The sequence below is a fragment of the Hylobates moloch genome, unplaced genomic scaffold, assembly GCF_009828535.3.
Source record: "Hylobates moloch isolate HMO894 unplaced genomic scaffold, HMol_V3 SCAFFOLD_4, whole genome shotgun sequence".
NCBI classification, from domain to species: domain Eukaryota; kingdom Metazoa; phylum Chordata; class Mammalia; order Primates; family Hylobatidae; genus Hylobates; species Hylobates moloch.
In genome coordinates, this window is record NW_026652279.1 from 107,834,080 (window position 1) to 107,854,386 (window position 20,307).

The 20,307-nt window shown below is 42.4% G+C and overlaps 1 protein-coding gene across 2 annotated transcripts in view; it reads right to left on the reverse strand.

Annotated features, from left to right (window-relative positions):
• Nucleotides 1-7,609: 7,609 nt before the first annotated feature.
• The window catches only part of LCP1 (lymphocyte cytosolic protein 1), a 73,636-nt gene continuing 60,938 nt past the window's right edge, over nucleotides 7,610-20,307 (reverse strand). For both annotated transcript variants that reach the window (XM_058437867.1, XM_032150836.2), the window contains exons 16-18: nucleotides 15,758-15,881; nucleotides 12,494-12,618; nucleotides 7,610-9,409 (exon numbers count right to left, since the gene is read on the reverse strand). In XM_058437867.1, the coding sequence (XP_058293850.1) occupies nucleotides 9,277-9,409; nucleotides 12,494-12,618; nucleotides 15,758-15,881 (382 nt within the window). In that variant the 3' untranslated portion in view covers nucleotides 7,610-9,276. The remainder of the gene's footprint in view (nucleotides 9,410-12,493; nucleotides 12,619-15,757; nucleotides 15,882-20,307) is intronic.

The following is a 20,307-nucleotide window of genomic DNA, read 5'->3' on the forward strand; positions in this document are numbered from 1 at the left end:
GACACTGTTAAGAAAATAAGTATATGAGCCATGGGATGGGAGAAAATAATTACAAAACACATGTCAGGTAAGGGACTTTTATCCAAAATATGTAAAGAACACCTATAAATTAAGAATAAGAAGACAACCCAATATAAAGTATGCAGATGATTATACAGATACTTTGCCAAATATACAAATGGCCAGTAAGCACATGTTCAACATCATTAGCTATTAGGGAAAATGCAAATTAAAACCACAATTTGCTACTACACATTCCTGGAATAACTAAAATGAGAAAGTCTGAGAATACGAAGTGATGGTGAGAATGTGGAGCAACTCGAATGCCCATATATTGCTTGTGGGGTTGCAAAACGGTACAACCACTTTGAAAAACAGTCTGGCAATTTCTCATGAAGTTAAACATGTACTTACCATATATCCCAGTAATTCTATTTCTGGATATTTGCCTAATATAAAAACATTTGTCTACAGAAAGACCTGAGTGTCATAGCAGCTGAATGCTCAATAAGCTGAATGTTTATGGCAACTTTATTCATAACAATAAAAAAAACTTGAAACAATCCAAATGACCATCAATTGGGGAGTGGATAAACAAATTGTGGTGCATTCATACAATGACATGCTACTCAAGAGTGAAAAGGACAAGACCACGGATACAAGCAACAAGGTGGAAAAACCTCAAAAGCATGATGCCAATAAAACTAGCTAGTGCTAAAAGATTTATATTGTATGGCTCCATCTATATGTCACCCTACAAAAGGCAAAACTACAGAGACAGAAAATAGGTTGGTTTTTGCCAGAGAGTAGAGCTGGTGAAAGAGGATTAACCTTTGAAAAGGTACAGCGGAATTGTTTTGGAGTGGTGGAAGTATTCTATATTTTGATTGTGGTGGTAGGTACACAACTGTATCCTGCTAAAATTCCTCAGATTTAACACTTAAAAGTTGAATTTTATTGTATGTAACAATAGAGAATGGAAGAACAAAAGAATGAGGAAAGGAAGCAAGGAAGGAAGGAAGAAAGGAAGGGAGGGAAAGACAAATTTCTTCTCATTCTTTATCCCTCTTTGAGAAGCCTCTCTGTGGATCCTGGCACCTCTACTGAGGAGCGAAAAGAACACAGAAGTTGGAGCCGACAGATCCCATGCCTAGCTGGGTAATCAGGCAAATCTCAGCCTCTGGAAATGCAGCTTCTTCTGTAACCTACCTCAGAGGGCTGTTGTGAGGATTGAATGGGGTAACATTTAAACTAACTGGCAAAAGCAGGTGCTCAATATGTTAAAATTCACATGAAAAAGATAAACCAGGAAGGGAGTTGGTAGGGACTACTGTGTTCTCTGCAGGAGGCTCATCTAGTTCATCAGGACCTTGGGAACAGCTAGTCTTCCTCTGCTGCTTTCTGAGAGTTAGGTGATGAGTCACCACCTCAAGAGGCCATCTAGTTCTGGCCGATCTATCTGATTGAATCGTGGACCCTAGGACCCAGCTAACTTGTTCTCCAGACAATTTAGAAGAATGAGTAGCAAAAATAATATGGCAAGTATTTCTTGAAGTGCCCTAACCCTCTGTCCTTATTAGCCTACCCTGTGAGGAGTGGCCTGCCTTGACTTTCTGTCAAACTGGAGCAGCCTGAGACTAAGGACAAATGCCCTGTTTGCCTTGGCCGGCCACAACTTGGATATGCAGGTCAGGCTTATTGTTAGCGAAGCTCTGAGAGTCAATTAATTTGATGCCTTTTTATTATGAGTTCAGGTGCAGCTCCATTTACAAGTTTTTCTTTCAAAATCATTCAGCCATTAAAGCTGCATAATCTTAGAAGGTTTTGAAGACACATAATTGGTAAATGTTTTTCCCCTTCACACATTATCTCTCATGTTTATTCATGAAAAGTGAACCAGTCTTATAATTTAAACAGTGTCTTGGGGTATCTGGCCTCCTGTATTTCTAAGGGGGAGGAAAGATGAGGCCATCCCAGAAGCCATTTAAAAAGGGGATTTGAGGCCTGAACGCAGAGAACTCAATCCCAGGTACTAATGACCTTGCTGTGGCTTGCAAGACTGAGCCTGAGGCCTGTGGCACTAATAGGGTTACCGGGTACCCGGGCAGGCAAATGCCTGTTGATTGGATGGCTAAATTGTGAAGAAAGCAAAGCTTACCTGTGCAATGTGTCCATGCCTTCATTCCTACTTTCTGAATCAACAGTGCCTTTTATTGTTCTGCCCAACTGTTAAGATGTTCCACCTGTGCCTGCTCTTTGGCTCAGTACTCCAGGCTATAGACCAACATTTCTCAAACCTGGCTGCACATTGGAGTCATCTGGGGATCTTTTAAAAACCCAGGCCGGGCGCGGTGGCTCACGCTTGTAATCCCAGCACTTTGGGAGGCCGAGGCGGGCGGATCACGAGGTCAGGAGATTGAGACCACGGTGAAACCCCGTCTCTACTAAAAATACAAAAAATTAGCCGGGCGTGGTGGCGGGCGCCTGTAGTCCCAGCTACTCGGAGAGGCTGAGGCAGGAGAATGGCGTGAACCCGGGAGGCGGAGCTTGCAGCGAGCCGAGATCGCGCCACTGCACTCCAGCCTGGGTGACAGAGCGAGACTCCGTCTCAAAAAAAAAAAAAAAAAAAAAAAAAAAAAACAAAAAAAAACCCAGCTGCCTTGACTGCACATCTGATCAATTATATCAGACTCTTGTAGGGAGGAGTATAGGCATCAGCACTGATTAAAGCTCCTGAGATAATTCCAATGTGCAGTCAGGATTGAGAAGAGCTGGTCTACACCAGTTCCTCTTGAAGTATGGTCTGTAAGTCACAGGCTGCAGAATCTCCTTGGATGTTTGTGGAAAATGCAGATTGCTGGGTTCACCAGCCCTATAGGCACTGAGTCTCAAGGTGATAGCTGGAAACTGTGTTTTAATAAGCTCCCCAGGTGATTCCTAAGCTTTTTACAAGTCCCCCTGCTTCTTATGATAGGGCCATTCTTGCTTCCCATCAGTTATCCCAGGCTTTCAGTTCCTCAAAGATATCAAGTTTCATTCATCCTCAGGACCACTGCATATGATAGTCGCCCTACTTGGAAGACATTTTCCTCTTTCTCCTTGTTATTAGGCATTTGGCAGAGTTAACAATGATGATATTGTAACCCCAGAAGGTCATTGCAAAGTGCATGCTTTGGGAGTTAAGAGTAGACACTGGAGGGCCTTGGAATAGTAATGGTTTACTATTTAATAAGTTCCCTAACTGTCACTGGAGGTCATAGAGAGATTGCTCCAGGGATGGTGGGAGAAAAGCCAGTTTGACAGGCAGTGGAGGGATAAGAGGGAAGACTTGAGTGACGTGGCACAAACTGGGTCAGATCCATTAAAGAGGCAGCCCTGGGCAGCTGGCAAGAGATCATGTCAAGAGACACCATGCAGGTGCCAGCAGGACCAGAAGATCAGCTTCTTGGAGCGAGTGCCACCTGGAAGAGGGAAACCAAGGGAAGGGGCACAGCAAAGGGCAAAGCTGGGTGGTGGAGCATGTATCCAAACAGAGGGAAGAGCCCCTCTGGCCACATCAAGTGAATACTGATGATCGGGAAACGTTCGTGGAAAGTTATTTCACTCTCTCGAGTCCAGTGTAAGTGAGAAAGTGTAAATTTAATTTTAAAGAGTCTAATTTAGCCTTCCATCAACTGTAGATCTTTTAACGAGACCTTTATTCTTCTAGGACAGCGTTTCTCAAACTTTAATGTGCGTAGGAATCTTATTAAAATGCAGATTCTGATTCAGTATGTCTGCGGTAAGGGCTGAGATTCAGCACTTCTAACCGGCTCCTAGATGCCCCTGGTCTGAGCACTACACTTACAGCAAGGAGGTTTGAACATTGCGACTTATAACAGTGGACCCATGGTGTAGACAAGTCCAGAAATGACCGCTGAATCAACAGTTTTTATGTTTGCTTCCATATACCTTTAGAATTAAGTGTTTGTGTGCGTTCTAATTCTCTAAATGATGTATATTAGATTTCCATTAACCAAAATATATGTTTAAGTGGAACTCTCCAATTCCAACTTGCCAAATAACATAAAAAATTCCTGTCATTTTACTGACCTGTCTCTGAGTTGTTAATGATAACATGCTGGGCATTGACTAGGTTACCTATTTTTGTCCCTGACCTAAGGTGGGTTATTAAATATACTTAGATATTAGGCATGAGAGAACATTTACACAGCTTTCTTTTTGTCACTCATTTACAGGCTCAGTTGGTAAACTCTGTCTTTCAGAAACAGGGAGAAAGCATACTGAGTAAGAGCCCTCTTTGACAGCTTAAAATTTAATTACAGGAATTTTATTAGGAAACTGTCAAAGTGACTAGATTTCGTAAGAGGATCGGTCAATGCCTCTAACTTGTTCTGAGCATCAGCTCTGCTTTCTGGATCATGAAATTGGCAGAAATGTACTAGACAAAACAATGCCAAGTTCACCAAGATAGCACTGCTGGCGTTTACTGCAAGCCCATCTGCACACTGGGTGGGACAAAGAACAGAGGTCAGTGACAATAGGCATAGTAAATGTAAGGAAGGTGGGCCCAGGGCTCATCCCAAGGACTGAGAGCACATGGAAATATTCCGTGCATTAAGCCTCAGTCTGAAATAGGCTGGTCTAAGGCAGGCTAAGAGTTTACCCAGTCTTTACAATGGAGATCACAACTGTGCTCCCAGGGACAGACTAGGGCTGTGTGTGTGTGTTTGTGTGTGTGTGTGTGTGAATGTGAGTCTAGGTGAACAAAATCACTAAGTTGACTGATACTTTAAAAGGTCATTTAATCCAATGCATTGCATCAGACCAGCCCTAATGTCATAATTTCCAGACAGGAATCCATTCTATTCTAAATACTCCGCAGGTAAGTCTATTTCACAACTTTTCTCACAATTATCTCTTTCTGTTCAGCATTTCCTACATTCAGGAAACATTTGTTTATGACCAATATAAATCAGTTTTTTAAAAGTTACGAAACTCTTACTAAAAATCTAGAAATGTGCCTGGCTCTGTAGGGAACAACAGCATGAGTAAGGCCCTGTTCCTGCCCACTTCTCATTCATCACAACTGAATTCTTCCAAAAATTTTGGTTGATCCTTTACTCAGAATTATTTTTTTCCCTGAGCTCCTGTGATATTTAATTTAGAAATTTGTTATCGCATTGATCACATTCTGCTTTTTATTATGGTTTATGTGTGCATGCATGCTGGTTAACATGCTTCTTTAGGCATAAAACAGAGAAGTTTGGATTGGCTAGAGCATCTGTCCCAGCTTAGGGTTTTTAATAAAATAATTTGAGGAAACTTAAGAGGATCCATATTGGCCGGGCGCAGTGACTCACGCCTGTAATCCCAGCACTTTGGGAGGCCGAGGCAGGTGGATCACGAGGTCAGGAGATCAAGACCATCCTGGTTAACACGGTGAAACCCCGTCTCTACTAAAAATACAAAAAAAATTAGCCGGGCGTGGTGGCGGGCGCCTGTAGTCCCAGCTACTCGGGAGGCTGAGGCAGGAGAATGGCGTGAACCCTGGAGACGGAGCTTGCAGTGAGCCGAGATCACGCCACTGCACTCCAGCCTGGGCAACAGAGCGAGACTCGGTCTCAAAAAAAAAAAAAAAAAAAAAGAGGATCCATGTCTGACTACCCAATGTGCTATATTTTTGCTAGAGCAGGAACTTGATAAGTACCTGTTGAATTAAAATTAACATTCTGTGCTCAAGAAGTGGGTATAATATTATCCATTATGGCCTTTTTTTGGGGCAAAAGATTAAAACAACTTAAATATCTATTTAGAGGCCACTGGTTAAATGGAGTTTGGTATGCCTATATAGTAGAAGACCATGTGCTGTTGGAAAGATTGAAGTAGGTCTGTATGTACCAATATGAAACAGCATCCAAGACATGGTATTAAGTAAAAAAAAAAAAAAATGGAATAAAGAGTGATGTTTATGGTATGCTAGTATTTGTTATAAAAAAGATGTGTGGGTGTGATATGTGCACAGAATATTTCTAGGATACAAAAGAAATTGGTAACAGTGGTTGCTGATTAGGAGGGGAATTTCAGTGCAGTCTAGTACAAATAGAAAGAAACAATATCTATAGCCTCTTGATATGTTGGGAACAGAGTGACCTCCTAAGTATAGAAGGTGCAGCAGTGTTTAGGCCAGGAAGGAGCTACCTCCAAGAAGAAGTTGCTGGTAAAGCCCGGACACACAGCTTAGGCACAAAAGCCCAGCTTCCTAGCTGCTGTGTGGGTGGGTGGCTCCTCTGCAGGTCAAAGTGTGGCCACGCCAAATCGATGGTCAGCTTCTCTGTCACAGCAGCCCAACCGAGGAAGTTGGCTGCAGCAGAACTCCTCTGCATCCCCCCAGTGCACCCCCACTTCTTCCCAAGTAAGGCCCCGCCAAGCTGGAGAGGAGATCTCGGGCACTGCTAACCCCAAAGATTCCTCCTCAACTCAGTCTAGACATTGTTTTGCACCAATCCCTAAGTCTGAGTTTTGTTTATGATTGGGTTTGTTGGGGCTCAGAAAAAACGACACCCCAAAGTGTGGCACTTTGGTATGCAGAGTACTTTGAGCTAAAGGAGACTGGAAAGCCTCCAAGGAAACTTCAGAAACAAGGTCTCCCTCTCTGACCTTCTCCTGCCCCCGTCTCCTCCCCTTCTTTCTCCCCTGAAGCAACTCACAGAAAGCAGAATTCCTCTTTCTCAAGGAGGGTCATAGAAACTAGAACCCCTTTCCCCCAAAGCAAGCCGTAAAATCCTAGAAAAATTACTCTAACCTTCCCCTGCCTTTCTGTGTAGACAGTGACGGTAAAGAAATTCTCTGGCCTACCTTGCCTGATAGTAGGTAATAAGACCCTCGTTCCAGGGGGGTCCTGCCCTGATCCCTGGAGGAAAAAATGCTACAGACTGCAGCCAAGAAGAATCGGAACAGACAGGCCTTGCAGGGCTTCCCCGTCCATTTATTAGCCTTAGATCACAGCCTTTTGCCCAATCACATTTCTGCATGGCCGTTCATTCTGCATTAAATCTAAGCATAAAAATGAACAGTCTTCCCTGGATCTTTGGGTTTTCATTTCTAAAAGCTCCCATGTCATGTAAAACTTTGATGAAAGAAATTTGTTACCCTTTTCTCTTGTTACCCATCTTTTGTCATAGTATTGGCCGTGACTCTTATGATAGGCGAGGAAAGGTATCACACCTCTCCACTCCTACAAGTTTAGTGTATTTCTGAGTTTGGCTCTCAGCTTTAATTTTATTCCCTGCTTTGCCTAATGGAAATTTATTCTTCAGTTTTTAGCTAAACTATTTCTCCTCAGACTGTTTCCTGTCATAAACTCATGTCTCACCCTGCCGTTCTTTTTATCACTTGTCACATGTTATTTTAATTGTTTAACTTCTGTCTTTCCTAAGACAGGCATCAGCTGAGCACAGTGCCTGTTTAATTCATAGGCACATTCCTAAAACCTTGCAGAATGCCTAGCACATATTAGGCACTCGAACATGTTGGAGGAATGAATGAATGAATGATTTATAGTACACTGTTAGCAAACTTTCAAAAGGAAACATTCAGAGACACGTAATAAAGGGAACATTTTATTTGGAAAGACTTTGAGCATCATTCTCTTTTCATTTTTTATTAAGGCAGTAACAGTCTTTCTTCCTGGAGGAGGATGGGGAAATCATCTGAGGCTACAGTAAGTTCAATCTGAAGTCAAAACCAACCACTTTGCATTCAGAAGCAGCAAAAATACCGGTTATGGGCTGGGAGGAGCCACATGTTGGCTTTCTGAGTCCACTGCCAAGGAACAGATCCAGAGCAATGCATTTCAATTGCTTTGAAAAATGGCTAAGTTCCATTACATACCACCACTAAAGAAGATACCTCATCGATGAGCCTTTCACCATGATAGAGGGAGTCTAGCGTTGGTTCACAATGGCCTGTTGCTTTTTAGCCTTCCGTTGGTTTAGGGGGAAATTGCTCAACCTATGAGAGCTCTCATATTCATACTGTTCTGGTTTTGCTTTGGAATTCTTTGTCCAGTAAATTAGCTCTTCATAACGCAGTTCTGCCATTTCTTATCCAGCATAGATTCATTCTACCCTTGACAGCTGGCTAGGTATGTGTGTATGTGAGTAGGGGTGCTATTCATTGGCACATATTGTCCCCCCTGGAGTTTAGGGGTGGCAGAAAGCTTTTATAGTACCAAAAAAGTAAACATTGATAATATGGCCTGACAACAATCAGATATGCTAAGCTCTAGAAGCAAAAGCAAGGTAGGATTGCCTCCAAATGTTGACAGATATTAGCCATACCACAGTAACTAGATCTAATGTGAGGGCTAAATGCCTGGAGAGGCAGCACCCTAAAGGATGCTTAGTTATAGCTCCATGCTGCCCCCGAGTGGCTTGATGCTCCATTACACCCTCCTTGGATCCAACCTTCCATTAAGAGTTATGGCTCTAGAGGGCAGCGTATTCAAGATGTTAGATCTGCTCCAAGCCCAAATTCTAGAGCTAAAAGCAGAGGGGTTCTTAGCGGCTGAAAAAAAAAAACAAAACTTGATGACATTTGGGACTCCAGTTTTGAGGAAAGGCTCTGATGATGAGGCTTACTTCTGCAGGCTACCAGAGACTCCTGAGACTTCAACAGCTTGACTGATTTATCAGAAGCTCTGAGTGGCCCAGAGACAAGGATGGCCAGAAGAGATGGGACCCCTAGAAGGCATGGTTCCAAGAGTGTGAGGAGCAAAGTCATGGGAGGCAGGGTAGGAAGAGGGGACAGAAAGAGGGGCTTGCAACAGATCAAATGCTGACCTCCAGGAACAGGGTTTAGGGCAGGTGTGATGATTCCCCTCCTGGCCCTCATCTTGAACAAAGAAAAGGGAAGCCACATGAAGCTGGTTTGAAAGATTATATCAAAATTAATACCACTGCAGCTTCTATCCTCGACTAACGGCAAAAGCGAGAAGGGTACCTGGAAAATAACTTCTTTCTTTTCCTCTAGATTTTCGAAGAAGCAAATAAATCAAGAATAGAAACCTATATATAGGAGGTTGCGCCTCCTGCAAAGAATGAAGCGCTTTTTGTTAAATATATGAGAGGCTACTTGGCTGCACTAGCATGTGCTTTTTGGAATCTTATAGAGTGTCACCAAGTTGAACTTTGGAATGGCTCGAATCATCCCGGGAGCATCTGTGCCGGGCAGTCAGGAGTGAGTGCACCGCCTCTCACCCGGTCCCATTGGGCCTCACACCCTCTTCATTCCTTTCCCCATGAGGCAGGCAAACACGGTCATGACCATTTTGGGGTTCACTTCAACCAGGTCTTCTGGCAAGGCATACACTCTTGCTCCAATTTTTCGGGCCATAGAGATGGCATACCTAAAAGGGAGAAAAAAGGAAAAATAAGGAGAGCCTGAGAAACACAGCACGAATGGAACCCTGGAGGGTCACAGTCACAGTCGCTCCATAGTCAGGACAGAACTCAGTCCTGCAGTGGCTGGAGTCAGTTACCAGCATCCTCACACTTTTGTGGACAAATTTTGGCTCAACCAAAGCTTCTGACAAAGCATCAGACTTGCTGGCTAGTCTCGTGATCATTATCAAGTGTATTATTTGCCCTTGGAGACCTCTTCAGCTCCTGCCTTTTTTTTTAAGTTAAGTTTTTTTTCTGTAGAGACGGGTCTCACTATGTTGCCGAGGCTGGGCTTGAACTCCTGGCCTCAAGAGAACCTCTTGCCTCAGCCTCCCAAAGCACTGGGATTACAGGTATGAGCCACTACAGCACATGCTGCCACTTTTGATACTCACACCAGGAGTATTCTCTTGGGCTACATAGCAGCATGGCAGAAAGAGTCACAGAACTGAATAAAAAATGTGTGCTAGGAAAAGATTGCAGACTACATTTCAACTACACTAACATTTTTACAAGGAACAAAAGAGGAAAAATGTATAATATCCTGACCTTGGCCGGGCGCGGTGGCTCACGCCTGTCATCCCAACACTTTGGGTGGCTGAGGAGGGTGGATCACGAGGTCAGGAGATCGAGACCATCCTGGCTAACATGGTGAAACCCCATCTCTACTAAAAATACAAAAAATTAGCCAGGCATGGTGGCGGGCGCCTGTAGTCCCAGCTACTCAGGAGGCTGAGGCAGGAGAATCTCTTGAACCCGGGAGGCGGAGGCTGCAGTGAGCCAAGATCGTGCCACTGTAGTCCAGCCTGGGCAACAAAGTGAGACTCCGTCTCAAAAAAAGAAAAATCCCGGCCTTACAAATCAATTTTTTAATTCTTTGTTCCATTCCAATTCTTGCCCACATATATTTGTACTTATTTATGGTACTATAATATAGAGTAGCCAGAGATTTATATTCCATATTTTCACATAGAATGATAATAGCTGCATCAGAACATTTTTGCTGTATTTGTAGATATATGAAGATAGATTTTATTAATTGTAATTTATTTTCAAATGAGCCCACACTACCTGGCAGTTCTTTTATTCACCTCGTTTGTTATCTAGTGACCTCTTACTATGGTTACACCAGACGCTCTTCACTCTCCCCAAGCCCACATTTACTACCTTCTGCTCTCCTAAAATTACTTTACTTTTACTTTATTGATCAAATTAAATTAAGAGCATCAGGCATCAGTAGTCCCATTTTTTCTCCTCGTCTATCTCTCAATAACTTCTTCCATATTAATTATTAATGAAGTAGAATTATTTTTCCCCATTATAAAACACAGAGGGAAAACTGTCTGAAAATTAGAAGGGAGCTTCAAACAAAATCACACACAACCTTGCCATCATGACATAACCATTCTTCGCATTTTGTGTAATTTCTTTCACCCCTTTTTCTAAGTAATTTTGTATCTCGCCCTCACAGAGTGCTTAGGAGTCTGGGCTCTGAAGTTGGACTTTGACTCTCAGCTGCACAACTGAAAAACCGTATGGCCTTGGCAAGTTTCTTAAACCTAATCACACTCCCCTTGAACATCTGGGCTGAAGGCTTCTTACAATTTCTGGGTCTTCATATGTGTTTTTCCTTCTGCCTGGAACATTCTTCCTCTCTCCTTCACCTGTCTACTTCCTTCTTACTCGTCTTTTCAGTTGAGCTCAGCTGAGCTGCTATTTGCTCCAAAGAGCTCTAGTCCCCTTCCTATCCCTTCAGGGATGCCTCATACTGTCCCTTCCACACCTCTCATCACAATATATTGTAATTTTAGTTTAATTATTTATTTGTCTCCATTAGATTGTGTTAAACTTCGGCATCCCGGGAGCGCAGGTTCCCACTTTCCCAAACTGGGAACAGAGAGAAGGGGTCTGTTGGGATTATAAAGCAGGGATGTCGGGCACCAGATACTTGTAACTTCCAGACCTGTGGTATGAGCTGAATTGTGTCTCTTCGAAATTCATATGCTGAAGTCTTAACCACCAGCACCTCAGAGTGTGACCCTAGTGGGAAAGAGGGTTGCTGCAAATGTAAGTAGTTAAGACGAGGTCATGCTGGAGTTGGGTGGGACCTTAATCCAGTAGGACTGGTGTCTTTCTAAGAAAAGAAGTGTCACAGAGAAACACAAAGGGGGAAGACAGCCGTGTGATGTCACAGACACGCAGGAAGAATGCCATGTGAAGATGGAGGCAGAGATTGGCATGGGGCAGATTCTCCCTCAGAAGAATCCAATCCTGCCAACATCTTGATTGCAAACCTCTAGCTCCTATAACTGTGAGAGAAGAAACTTCTGCTGCCCGGTTTGTGCAGTACTTTGTTGTGGCAGCCCAAGGAAACTAACGGAACCTGATCTGAGAAAAGCACCTGTCTGGAGCAGATGTTCATTAACTTTTTTTGCAAAAGACTAGATGGTAAACATCTTAGGCTTTGTTGCAACTATGCAACTCTGCTGTTATAGCAGGGAAGCAGCTATAGACAAGATGCAAATGAATAGGCTGTGTTTCAATAAAACTTTATTTAGAAAAGCAGACAACAGGGCAGATCTGGCTCAGAAACTGTAATATGCTGATACTCACTCTAGAGGAATCATTTGGCAGGTGACCTGAATGGTAAAGCACAAGACAGTGGCTTTCACATTGGCGAAGGCTCTGCTGTGAAACCCTACTCCTGTTTATTCTTATCCATGAATATTCATGAATGGAGCATTTGGTTAGGAAATTGGTTTTATGAAACTATAGGCTTGCTTATCAATTACAAGAATGCTCTTACTATTGGTTTTGGTTTTTTTTTGTTTTTTTTTTGTCTTGCTCCCATTCTGGCACTAGGAGCTTTAAACTACTATTGTACCATATCCAAAATAGTGATCATGAGACTGCAGAAAGTCATGAGAAGGAAAAGCATGGATGGTGAAAATGAAATGTTTGTATAAAGGCATGAGCATTAGACTTTACAACCATTCAGCTGCCAGTTGGGTCCTTCCCTCCCAATCTGAGGTTTATTTTTATTTACGTACTTGGCATTGTTGAGTTTCTCATCATCATTCAGATTTTCTGTCTTCAGAAGGTCATAGTTAATGGAACCTGGTTGGATGGCATCGATGAGGTCCAGAACGGGCAGACTTGTACTAATCTTCGGGTCCTATGCAGAGACAAAGGGAGGGTTTCATCAATGTGTCCCAAAGTTACTCCCATTCAGCTCAAAGGAATTGGGTGGCTTTTTCTTCTTAAAATATACAGCCTGGTCTGGGAAATGCAGCAGTATTCCACATAGTGTTTCAAATAAACTGTAGTTTCTGTAGGAGCACCAGTAACTTCCCAGAAAACCCACTGTCTACAAACAGCAGGTAGTCATTCTCAAATAATACATGGAAGGAAGTTAGCACAACTAGAGAAAGACATAAAGTTAAAAGAGTCGATTGTGTCAAGCATATGAAAAAATGCTCAGCATCACTAATCATTCACAGAAATGAGGACCAAAACCACAATGAGATACCACTGCACACCATTCAGAAGGGCTATCAATAAAAAGTCAAACAATAACAGATGTCGGTGAGGTTGTGCAGAAAAGGGAATGATTACACGCTGTTGGTGGGAATATAAATTAGTTCAGCCCCTGTGGGAAGCAGTTTGGAGATTTCTCAAAGAACTAAAAATAAAATTACCATTTGAACCAGCAATCCCAATATTGGGTACATACTCAAAGGAAAATAAATTATTCTTCCAAAAAGACACCTGCATGCTCATGTTCTTCGCAGCACTATTCATAATAGCAAAGACATGGAATCAACCTAGGTGCCCATCAGTGACGGACTAGATAGAGAAAATGTGGTACATATACACCATGGAATACTATGCAGCCACAAAAAAGAATAAAATCATGTTATTTGCAGCAACATAGATGCAGCTGGAGACCATTATCCTAAGTGAATTAATACAGTAACAGAAAACCAAATACTGCATCTATTCACTTATAAGAGGAAGCTAAACATTGGGTATGTATGGACATAAAGGTAGGAACAATAGGCACGGATGAATACAAGCAGGGGGAGGGTGGAAGTGGGTTAAAGGTGAAAAACTACCATTCAGCACTACGCTATTTGAGTGACTGGTTCAATGGAAGCCCAAACCTCAGCATCACACAATATACCCTTGTAACAAACCTGCAAGTGTACTCTCTGAATGTTTTTTTTTTTAAAGAGTGGGTTGTGTTCATTTTTAAAAGGGCTTCACATAAAAGGAATGTGGGGCTAGTATGATATTTCTTTCGGTACACTATGTGGCCTCTTGTACTTAATCAATTCTGCAACGACTTACTAAGAAGACAGGAGAGAAAATGAGCCCCGGGTGTTACAAGGAGCAAAAGAATTGCCAAACCTTTCTAAGAGTGAACCCCAGCATCACTTGCCAAACCTTGTCCCCATAAGAACACCCCAGAAGCCACAGCCTAATGTAATGGGCTGGAACAGCAGCTATTTTAGGGAGACAAGCACCCCTGGGCTATGTAACTGGCCACTTCGTGTTAACAGCTAAGTGACCTATAGATACACTACACTCTGCAGCCTCATCCCACAGGTAAAAGGCATTTTCCTCCCATTTGTGGACCATCACATACAATTACTAGCCATACTCTCAGGAAGTTACTTGAGTTTTGATGTCCTCACCTATAAAATGAGGAAAACAGCAAAGCCAGCTTCACAATGTCAGCGAAGATGCCCTGAGACATGAACAAGGAGCCCCTGGTAGCCAGAGCGCATTCAATATCTAGCGCTCCTTTCGACTTTGCTTTTCTTTACTGCCTTTCCAAATCTCTTTCTGGAAGAATCTGCTTGCATCAGTGACCAATATCCACTCCTAACTCTGCTCAGCTCTCCAGACTGAACAGTAGGCTGGAGATGGAGCAGAGGTGACGGTTATCTGTGATGAGCTCACAGCAGGTGGACACTCCTGTGACAGCTCTGTCCTGACAATATCTTCTGCTACTGCTTGTGGAAAGAGATTTTCATTTTTTCTTGATTTTGAAACACAGGATGGATATCATGATGAATCGCCTCACCAACCCTGTTAATACAACCCTGAAGGGGTTCCTCCCCCTAATCCTGACCTTCAAGCTAGAAAATGTAGTTAAGATGGCACAGGCATTATGATGATGTGGATCAAGTGCACACGTCCCTTGAGGAGGAATCCAGTTAATGTATGAAACTTGAGTCAAGAAATTTAATAAAATGCTGCTATTAATAAAAATGGGATTTAGATAGAAGTACACAACCGCTTTTTTACAAAAAACATCACAAGGGAGATCTTTGAGCATTTTACATGTCACCATTATAATGTTAATCTGAATCATGGAGGTGCCCACATTTTACAAATACTATCATACTTTATATTACTTTGAGAGAACAATGCCTAAAATCTTGCTTTTAAAATCATGGATTTTAAGTGGGAACTAAGCACTGAGTACACATGGACATAAAGATGGGAATAAGCCAGGCATGGTGGCTCATGCCTGTTATCCCAAAGCACTTTGGGAGGCTGAAGCAGGAGGATCTCTGGAGGCCAGGAATTTAAGACCAACCTGGGCAACATAGTGAGACCTCATTTCCAAAACAAACAAACAAAAATTGCTGGGCATGGTAGTGTGCACCTGTAGTCCCAGCTACTCGGGAGGCTGAGGCAGGAGGATCACTTGAGCCCAGGAGGTTGAGGCTGCAGTGAGCCATGATCATGCCACTGTACCCCAGCCTGGGTGTGACAGAATGAGACCTTGTCACAAAAAACAGATATAAAAAGTAAAAATAAAAAATAAAAAATATTAAAAAATAAATTAACATTTAAAATATAAAAATAAAAATTAAAAATAGACAGTAGAAACTAGGGAAATGGGGAGGGAGGGAGGGAGGAGGACAAGGGCTAGAAAACTGCCTGTTGGGTACGATGCTCCATACCTGGGTGGTGGATTTATTTGTACCCCAAACCTCAGCATCACTCAATATACTCATGTAACACATCTGCACATGTAACCCCTAAATCCAAAATAAAAGTTGAAATTATTTTTTTTAATGATGAGTTTTTACAATTAACTATTATGGGAGAAAGTATTGAGAAATTCATCAATGAAATGGCTGATGAACATCAAAACAATAACGAGTCATTTAAGCAAAATTGAAATGAGAGGGGGAGCCTCTAATACCTACCACTGAAGGTCACTTGAACATACAATGAAAATAGTACAGATAGGCATAGAGCTCAGATGGCCTCTAGCAGAAGACAAAGAATTTTACCTTGAAACTAGAGATGGATGAACTTTTCTCTGCTTCCCTCAACGTTTCATTCACCCAGTTGACAATAATGTCATCATTGACCTTCTGGCCACCACCGATTTCTTCGAGGATATTCAGTGTATACCTGAGCAAAATAAAGAATGCTTTCTGGAGAACAGTTGCTAAAGAATTTCGTATAAACAGAAAGTAGCTAAGGATGGAATTTTTTTTTCAGGTACGTCATAGAAGACAGTCTGGACACCATTACATTTGAGAGAAAAAAAGAATATATAACAACATTAGTTCCTTTTAGAATAACTTAAGATATGACTTTGTGGCTATTATAATGAAATGTAAAGCAAATACCTCCTTCTAAGCACGATCATTGCTCTGAGCAAAATGAAAAAGTCAAAGGGAAAAAAAAAAGCAAGGAAAGGCAAATGAAGGAAAAGATTCCAACCTGTGACAATTAAAAAAATAATAAAAATCAAGAAATAATTCAGTGTTGGAAAAGTCTGAGTAGCCTACATGATAAAGAAAAAGTATAAATTTTTTTCCTTATGTAAGTAAAAATGTTACAAATATGCTGACAAAGGTAATCTTTAGTCTGAAGGTAAGAATTACCTTAGATACCTACTGTTATGAGAATTGGTTTGTTTGTTGTTTTGGAGGGGTTGGGGGACATTTATTAAGCAGATGCTTTAACCTCTTAAAATTCTATAGAATAGGCCAGGCGCCAGTAATCCCAGCACTTTAGGAGGCCGAGGTGAGCAGTTCGCTTGCGTTCAGGAGTTCCAGACCTGCCTGGGAAACATAATGACACCCGGTCTCTACCAAAAACACACACACAAAATTAGCTGGACATGGCAGCACTTGTCTGTAGTCCCAGCTACTAAGGAGGCTGAGGTAGGAGGATTGCTTGAGCCTGGGAGGCAGAGGTTGCAGTGAGCTGAGATAGTGCCACTGCACTCCAGCCTGGGTGACAGAGTGAGACTCTGTCTCAAAAAAAAAAAAAAAAGAAACAAAAAAACAAAAAACCCACACAATCTCTGGAGCAGAGAAGAACCACCATTCCCTAAAGCTACTCCCTTCTGAAAGGGAAATGCGTGGGCGAAAGCCCAGCAGTCCAGGAACACATGGGTTTGTGGACCTCATGGTTCAGGTTGGCAGGAGGGGATCAAATTACACACGAAAGACCTTCAGGGCTAGAGTTACAGTGTGGGCTTCTCAAACTGAAACTCAAGAATCCTGTGACTGAATCTCATCTGACCGGTCTACCTAAATTCAGGTCACCCTCCACTTGGGTGCTCTAGGATTTTGCTTACATAACCCATTGGGTATCTTCCTCTAGTTCCTGCTCCTATGGACAGTACCGTTCTCCCGTGACTTTCCAGATGGTTTTCAAGTTTAGTCCCTGAAATAAGAGCAATGCCTTGCTTCCTCTAGGTTAAAGCACCTTCCCATTATTGAAGAGAGGAAGGAAAATGGCTCGTGTAACTTTTCTTTATCAAAATTCACATTTAAACTGACAGTGATGTTCTATCAATTACACCTCCTAAGTCTCCCTCAAATCAATTAGTTCCTCTTCATTCTGTTTCTCCACCTCACAGAATTTCCTTTCTGAAGTACAGTTCTGGTTTGTCCTTTTTTTCTTTCTTTTTTTTTTTAGAGATGGGGTCTCACTACGTGGCCCATGGCCCAGGCTGGAGTGCAGTGGATATTCACAGGTATGGTCATGGCTCACTGCGTCCCCGAACTCCTGGGCACAAGCAAGCCTCCCTAGTATGGGATGGACCACAGACACATGCCACAGTTCCCTGCTTGGTCACGTCATTTAAAGTGACTCAACGTGGCCCAAAGAATACAGGTTAAGCTCCAGCGTACAGCACACAAGGCCCTTTACAATTTGGCTCTAGTGTTCTTTTCCAGCACATCTGTGATTTCCTTCTTCCCTCCCTGCTTCCTTGCCCATCGTGTGCTACACACACACACACACACACACACACACACACACAAAGACCTATACACATTTCAACCGCACAGAACCATCAGCAGCTCCCCAGCCACACCTCCATCCTCCTTCTGCCTCCTGCTTCTGGGACTCAGCTGTAATCACTGCCTGGGCCCTTTTCCCTTCTAGTGAATTCCTAATCGTTTGAACAATCCTCAGCTCAAGTATCACTTTTCCAGCTTACACAGTGTATTAATCAGTCTTGGTATACTTGCTTCGAACCTGTTTCCCAGAACTTTTGATGGCATTGGTATCCACCGTGTGCCCTCGGACAGGGTCCATGTGCCCTGTTCATCAGAGGTTAGCAGACTACCTAGCACTACTGGGCATCTAGTAAATGAAGGCACAGAGAGGCAGGTGAAATAAATAGAGTGACTTTTCTCCCAGGGAAAGCAAGGGGATAAGAAAGATGTTTAGTCTGGCCCAGAGATGGGACCAAAATGCTGAGAAATCATGAGTATAAATGGGGTAAGTGAGGATAGATTTTCAAAATATTTCTAGTTTGGAAAAGATCCTACTTTTGATCTCTTCATAAAGGTTACATTTTATGGCATAATTGGCTTCTTATTTCCAGATAGCATGCATATTAAGTTATTAGCATTTACTGTAACATCTAAGAATTTCTGCCTAATGAACGTCTGAATAAAAAAAGGTAGGTTAGTGCTTGCTTCATTAGGTCCTCTCTATATATAACCTGATGGAACAAACTAAGTTTAATCAATCTTCTGGTAGCTTCTCTTGTCCCGGGACCTAGTTCTCACTTCCTTTCATCAGGAGTTGCAGCCCTGCGTTGTCCACATGCTCATGTAAACAGCAGCGGTGTTCTTGACCCACCTCCTAAGCCTGGGAACTAAGTGGTGCAGAGGGGAAGCCCACCTTTATACTAAAGTCTATCTGCAAGAGTGAGAAGCTACTAAGGAACAGGGAACCTTATAGAGGTACAGCAAATTGTGGAGGCAGCTTATTGCATTCTGGGGTTTGAGAACAGCCTCTCATAGTGGCACAGAGTTCCGGTGAACAGAAGGCAGTCTTCCTGCCACCTCAAGTGAGATGCAGAGGTTTGAAATGGAATCAGACACCCACTTGTAAGTACAATGATAAAAAAAAACACACACACACACACAAAGAGAAGAAAGAATAGAATTAGGCTGGGCCGGGCATGGTGGCTCATGCCTGTAATTCGAGCACTTTGGGAGGCCGAGGCGGGCGGATCACCTGAGGTCAGGAGTTTGAGACCAGCCTGACCAACATGGAGAAACCCTGTCTCTACTAAAAGTAGAAAATGAGCCAGGTGTGGTGGCACAAGCCTGTAATCCCAGCTATTTGGTGGGAGGCTGAGGCAGGAGAATCGCTTGAACCCGGGGGGTGGAGGTTGCGGTGAGCTGAGATCGCACCATTGCACTCCAGCCGGGGCAACAAGAACAAAACTCTGTCCAAAAAAAAAAAAAAAAAATTAGGCTGGAGCCTCCATTCTAGATAGTACACTAAGCAATTGCTCATCTAAATACAGATTTGAAATGTAAAACAAAAACTAATTTGGCCTGTGTCTTTCTAGATTTTTCCTTTTGAGATAATTACTGCATATTATCAAACCTGCTTTGGGACGATTGTGCTATTAAGTGGAGCCTTCCAGACAAGATCTCAGTATTACCAGTGTTTGTAAAATGTGCTGTGCTGAAAAGCTGTTTGTCAAAATGAAACAGCATTATGAGCTCCAGCTTTAGCCAGTTCCTCCTTCAACAAGAGAGTTGATGAGGTTTGGATGTGAGGCACTAGAGGGCTGTGATTACTACCTGCTTACTTTCCTGCCTTCCAACACTTGTTTTATTTATTTACTATTTGGCACAGAGGAACAAACCTTGGTGTTTTTTTTTTTTTCAAGGACCCATCCTGACTTCACCATCCACAGCCTGTTTGACCTGGGGAGAGTTTCCTATTTGTCTGCTTCGGATTCTTTGTTCATTTGCTTTAGTAGAGCTATCATTGCCATGTGCCGGCAGCCTGCTTGCTTCAAGGGGTTTATCTGCAAGTTTATGCCTACGCTGTTTGCCAACTGTCCACCCTGAGAATGATTTCCAAGCTACTGAAGGGGATAGGGAAGTTTAAGTACATATCTCTTATTTGCTGTCATAGGAAAAAAGGACAAGCCATTTATTGTCCAGATAAATGACCAAACTAGCACATCAGCACAATTCAATGAAATAAATTCCAGCTAGAACTGGCTGTAAATTTAATAGATCTTTTAATATATGGCATGCAGTGAAAAAAATCCCTTCCGGTGCCATTTATATAATTATCAGTCATTACTTTTCCTTCTGCAGTAATATATTTCTCTGTCTACTTTCTTAAATGCACTATTCTTGTGTAGTAAACACTCATGAGAAATACTTTTTAACCAGGTGGAGACAGCAACAGCAGAGTGGACCTTGTTGTGGATGTGCCAGCCATTAAATAGGGCTTTGAGCCACATTTTTATAAAACGTCCAAAGATCACATTGCAAGATGTTTTTCAGATATTATGAAATTTAACATAGAATAGAGTTGATCTGAGTTTTTTGTT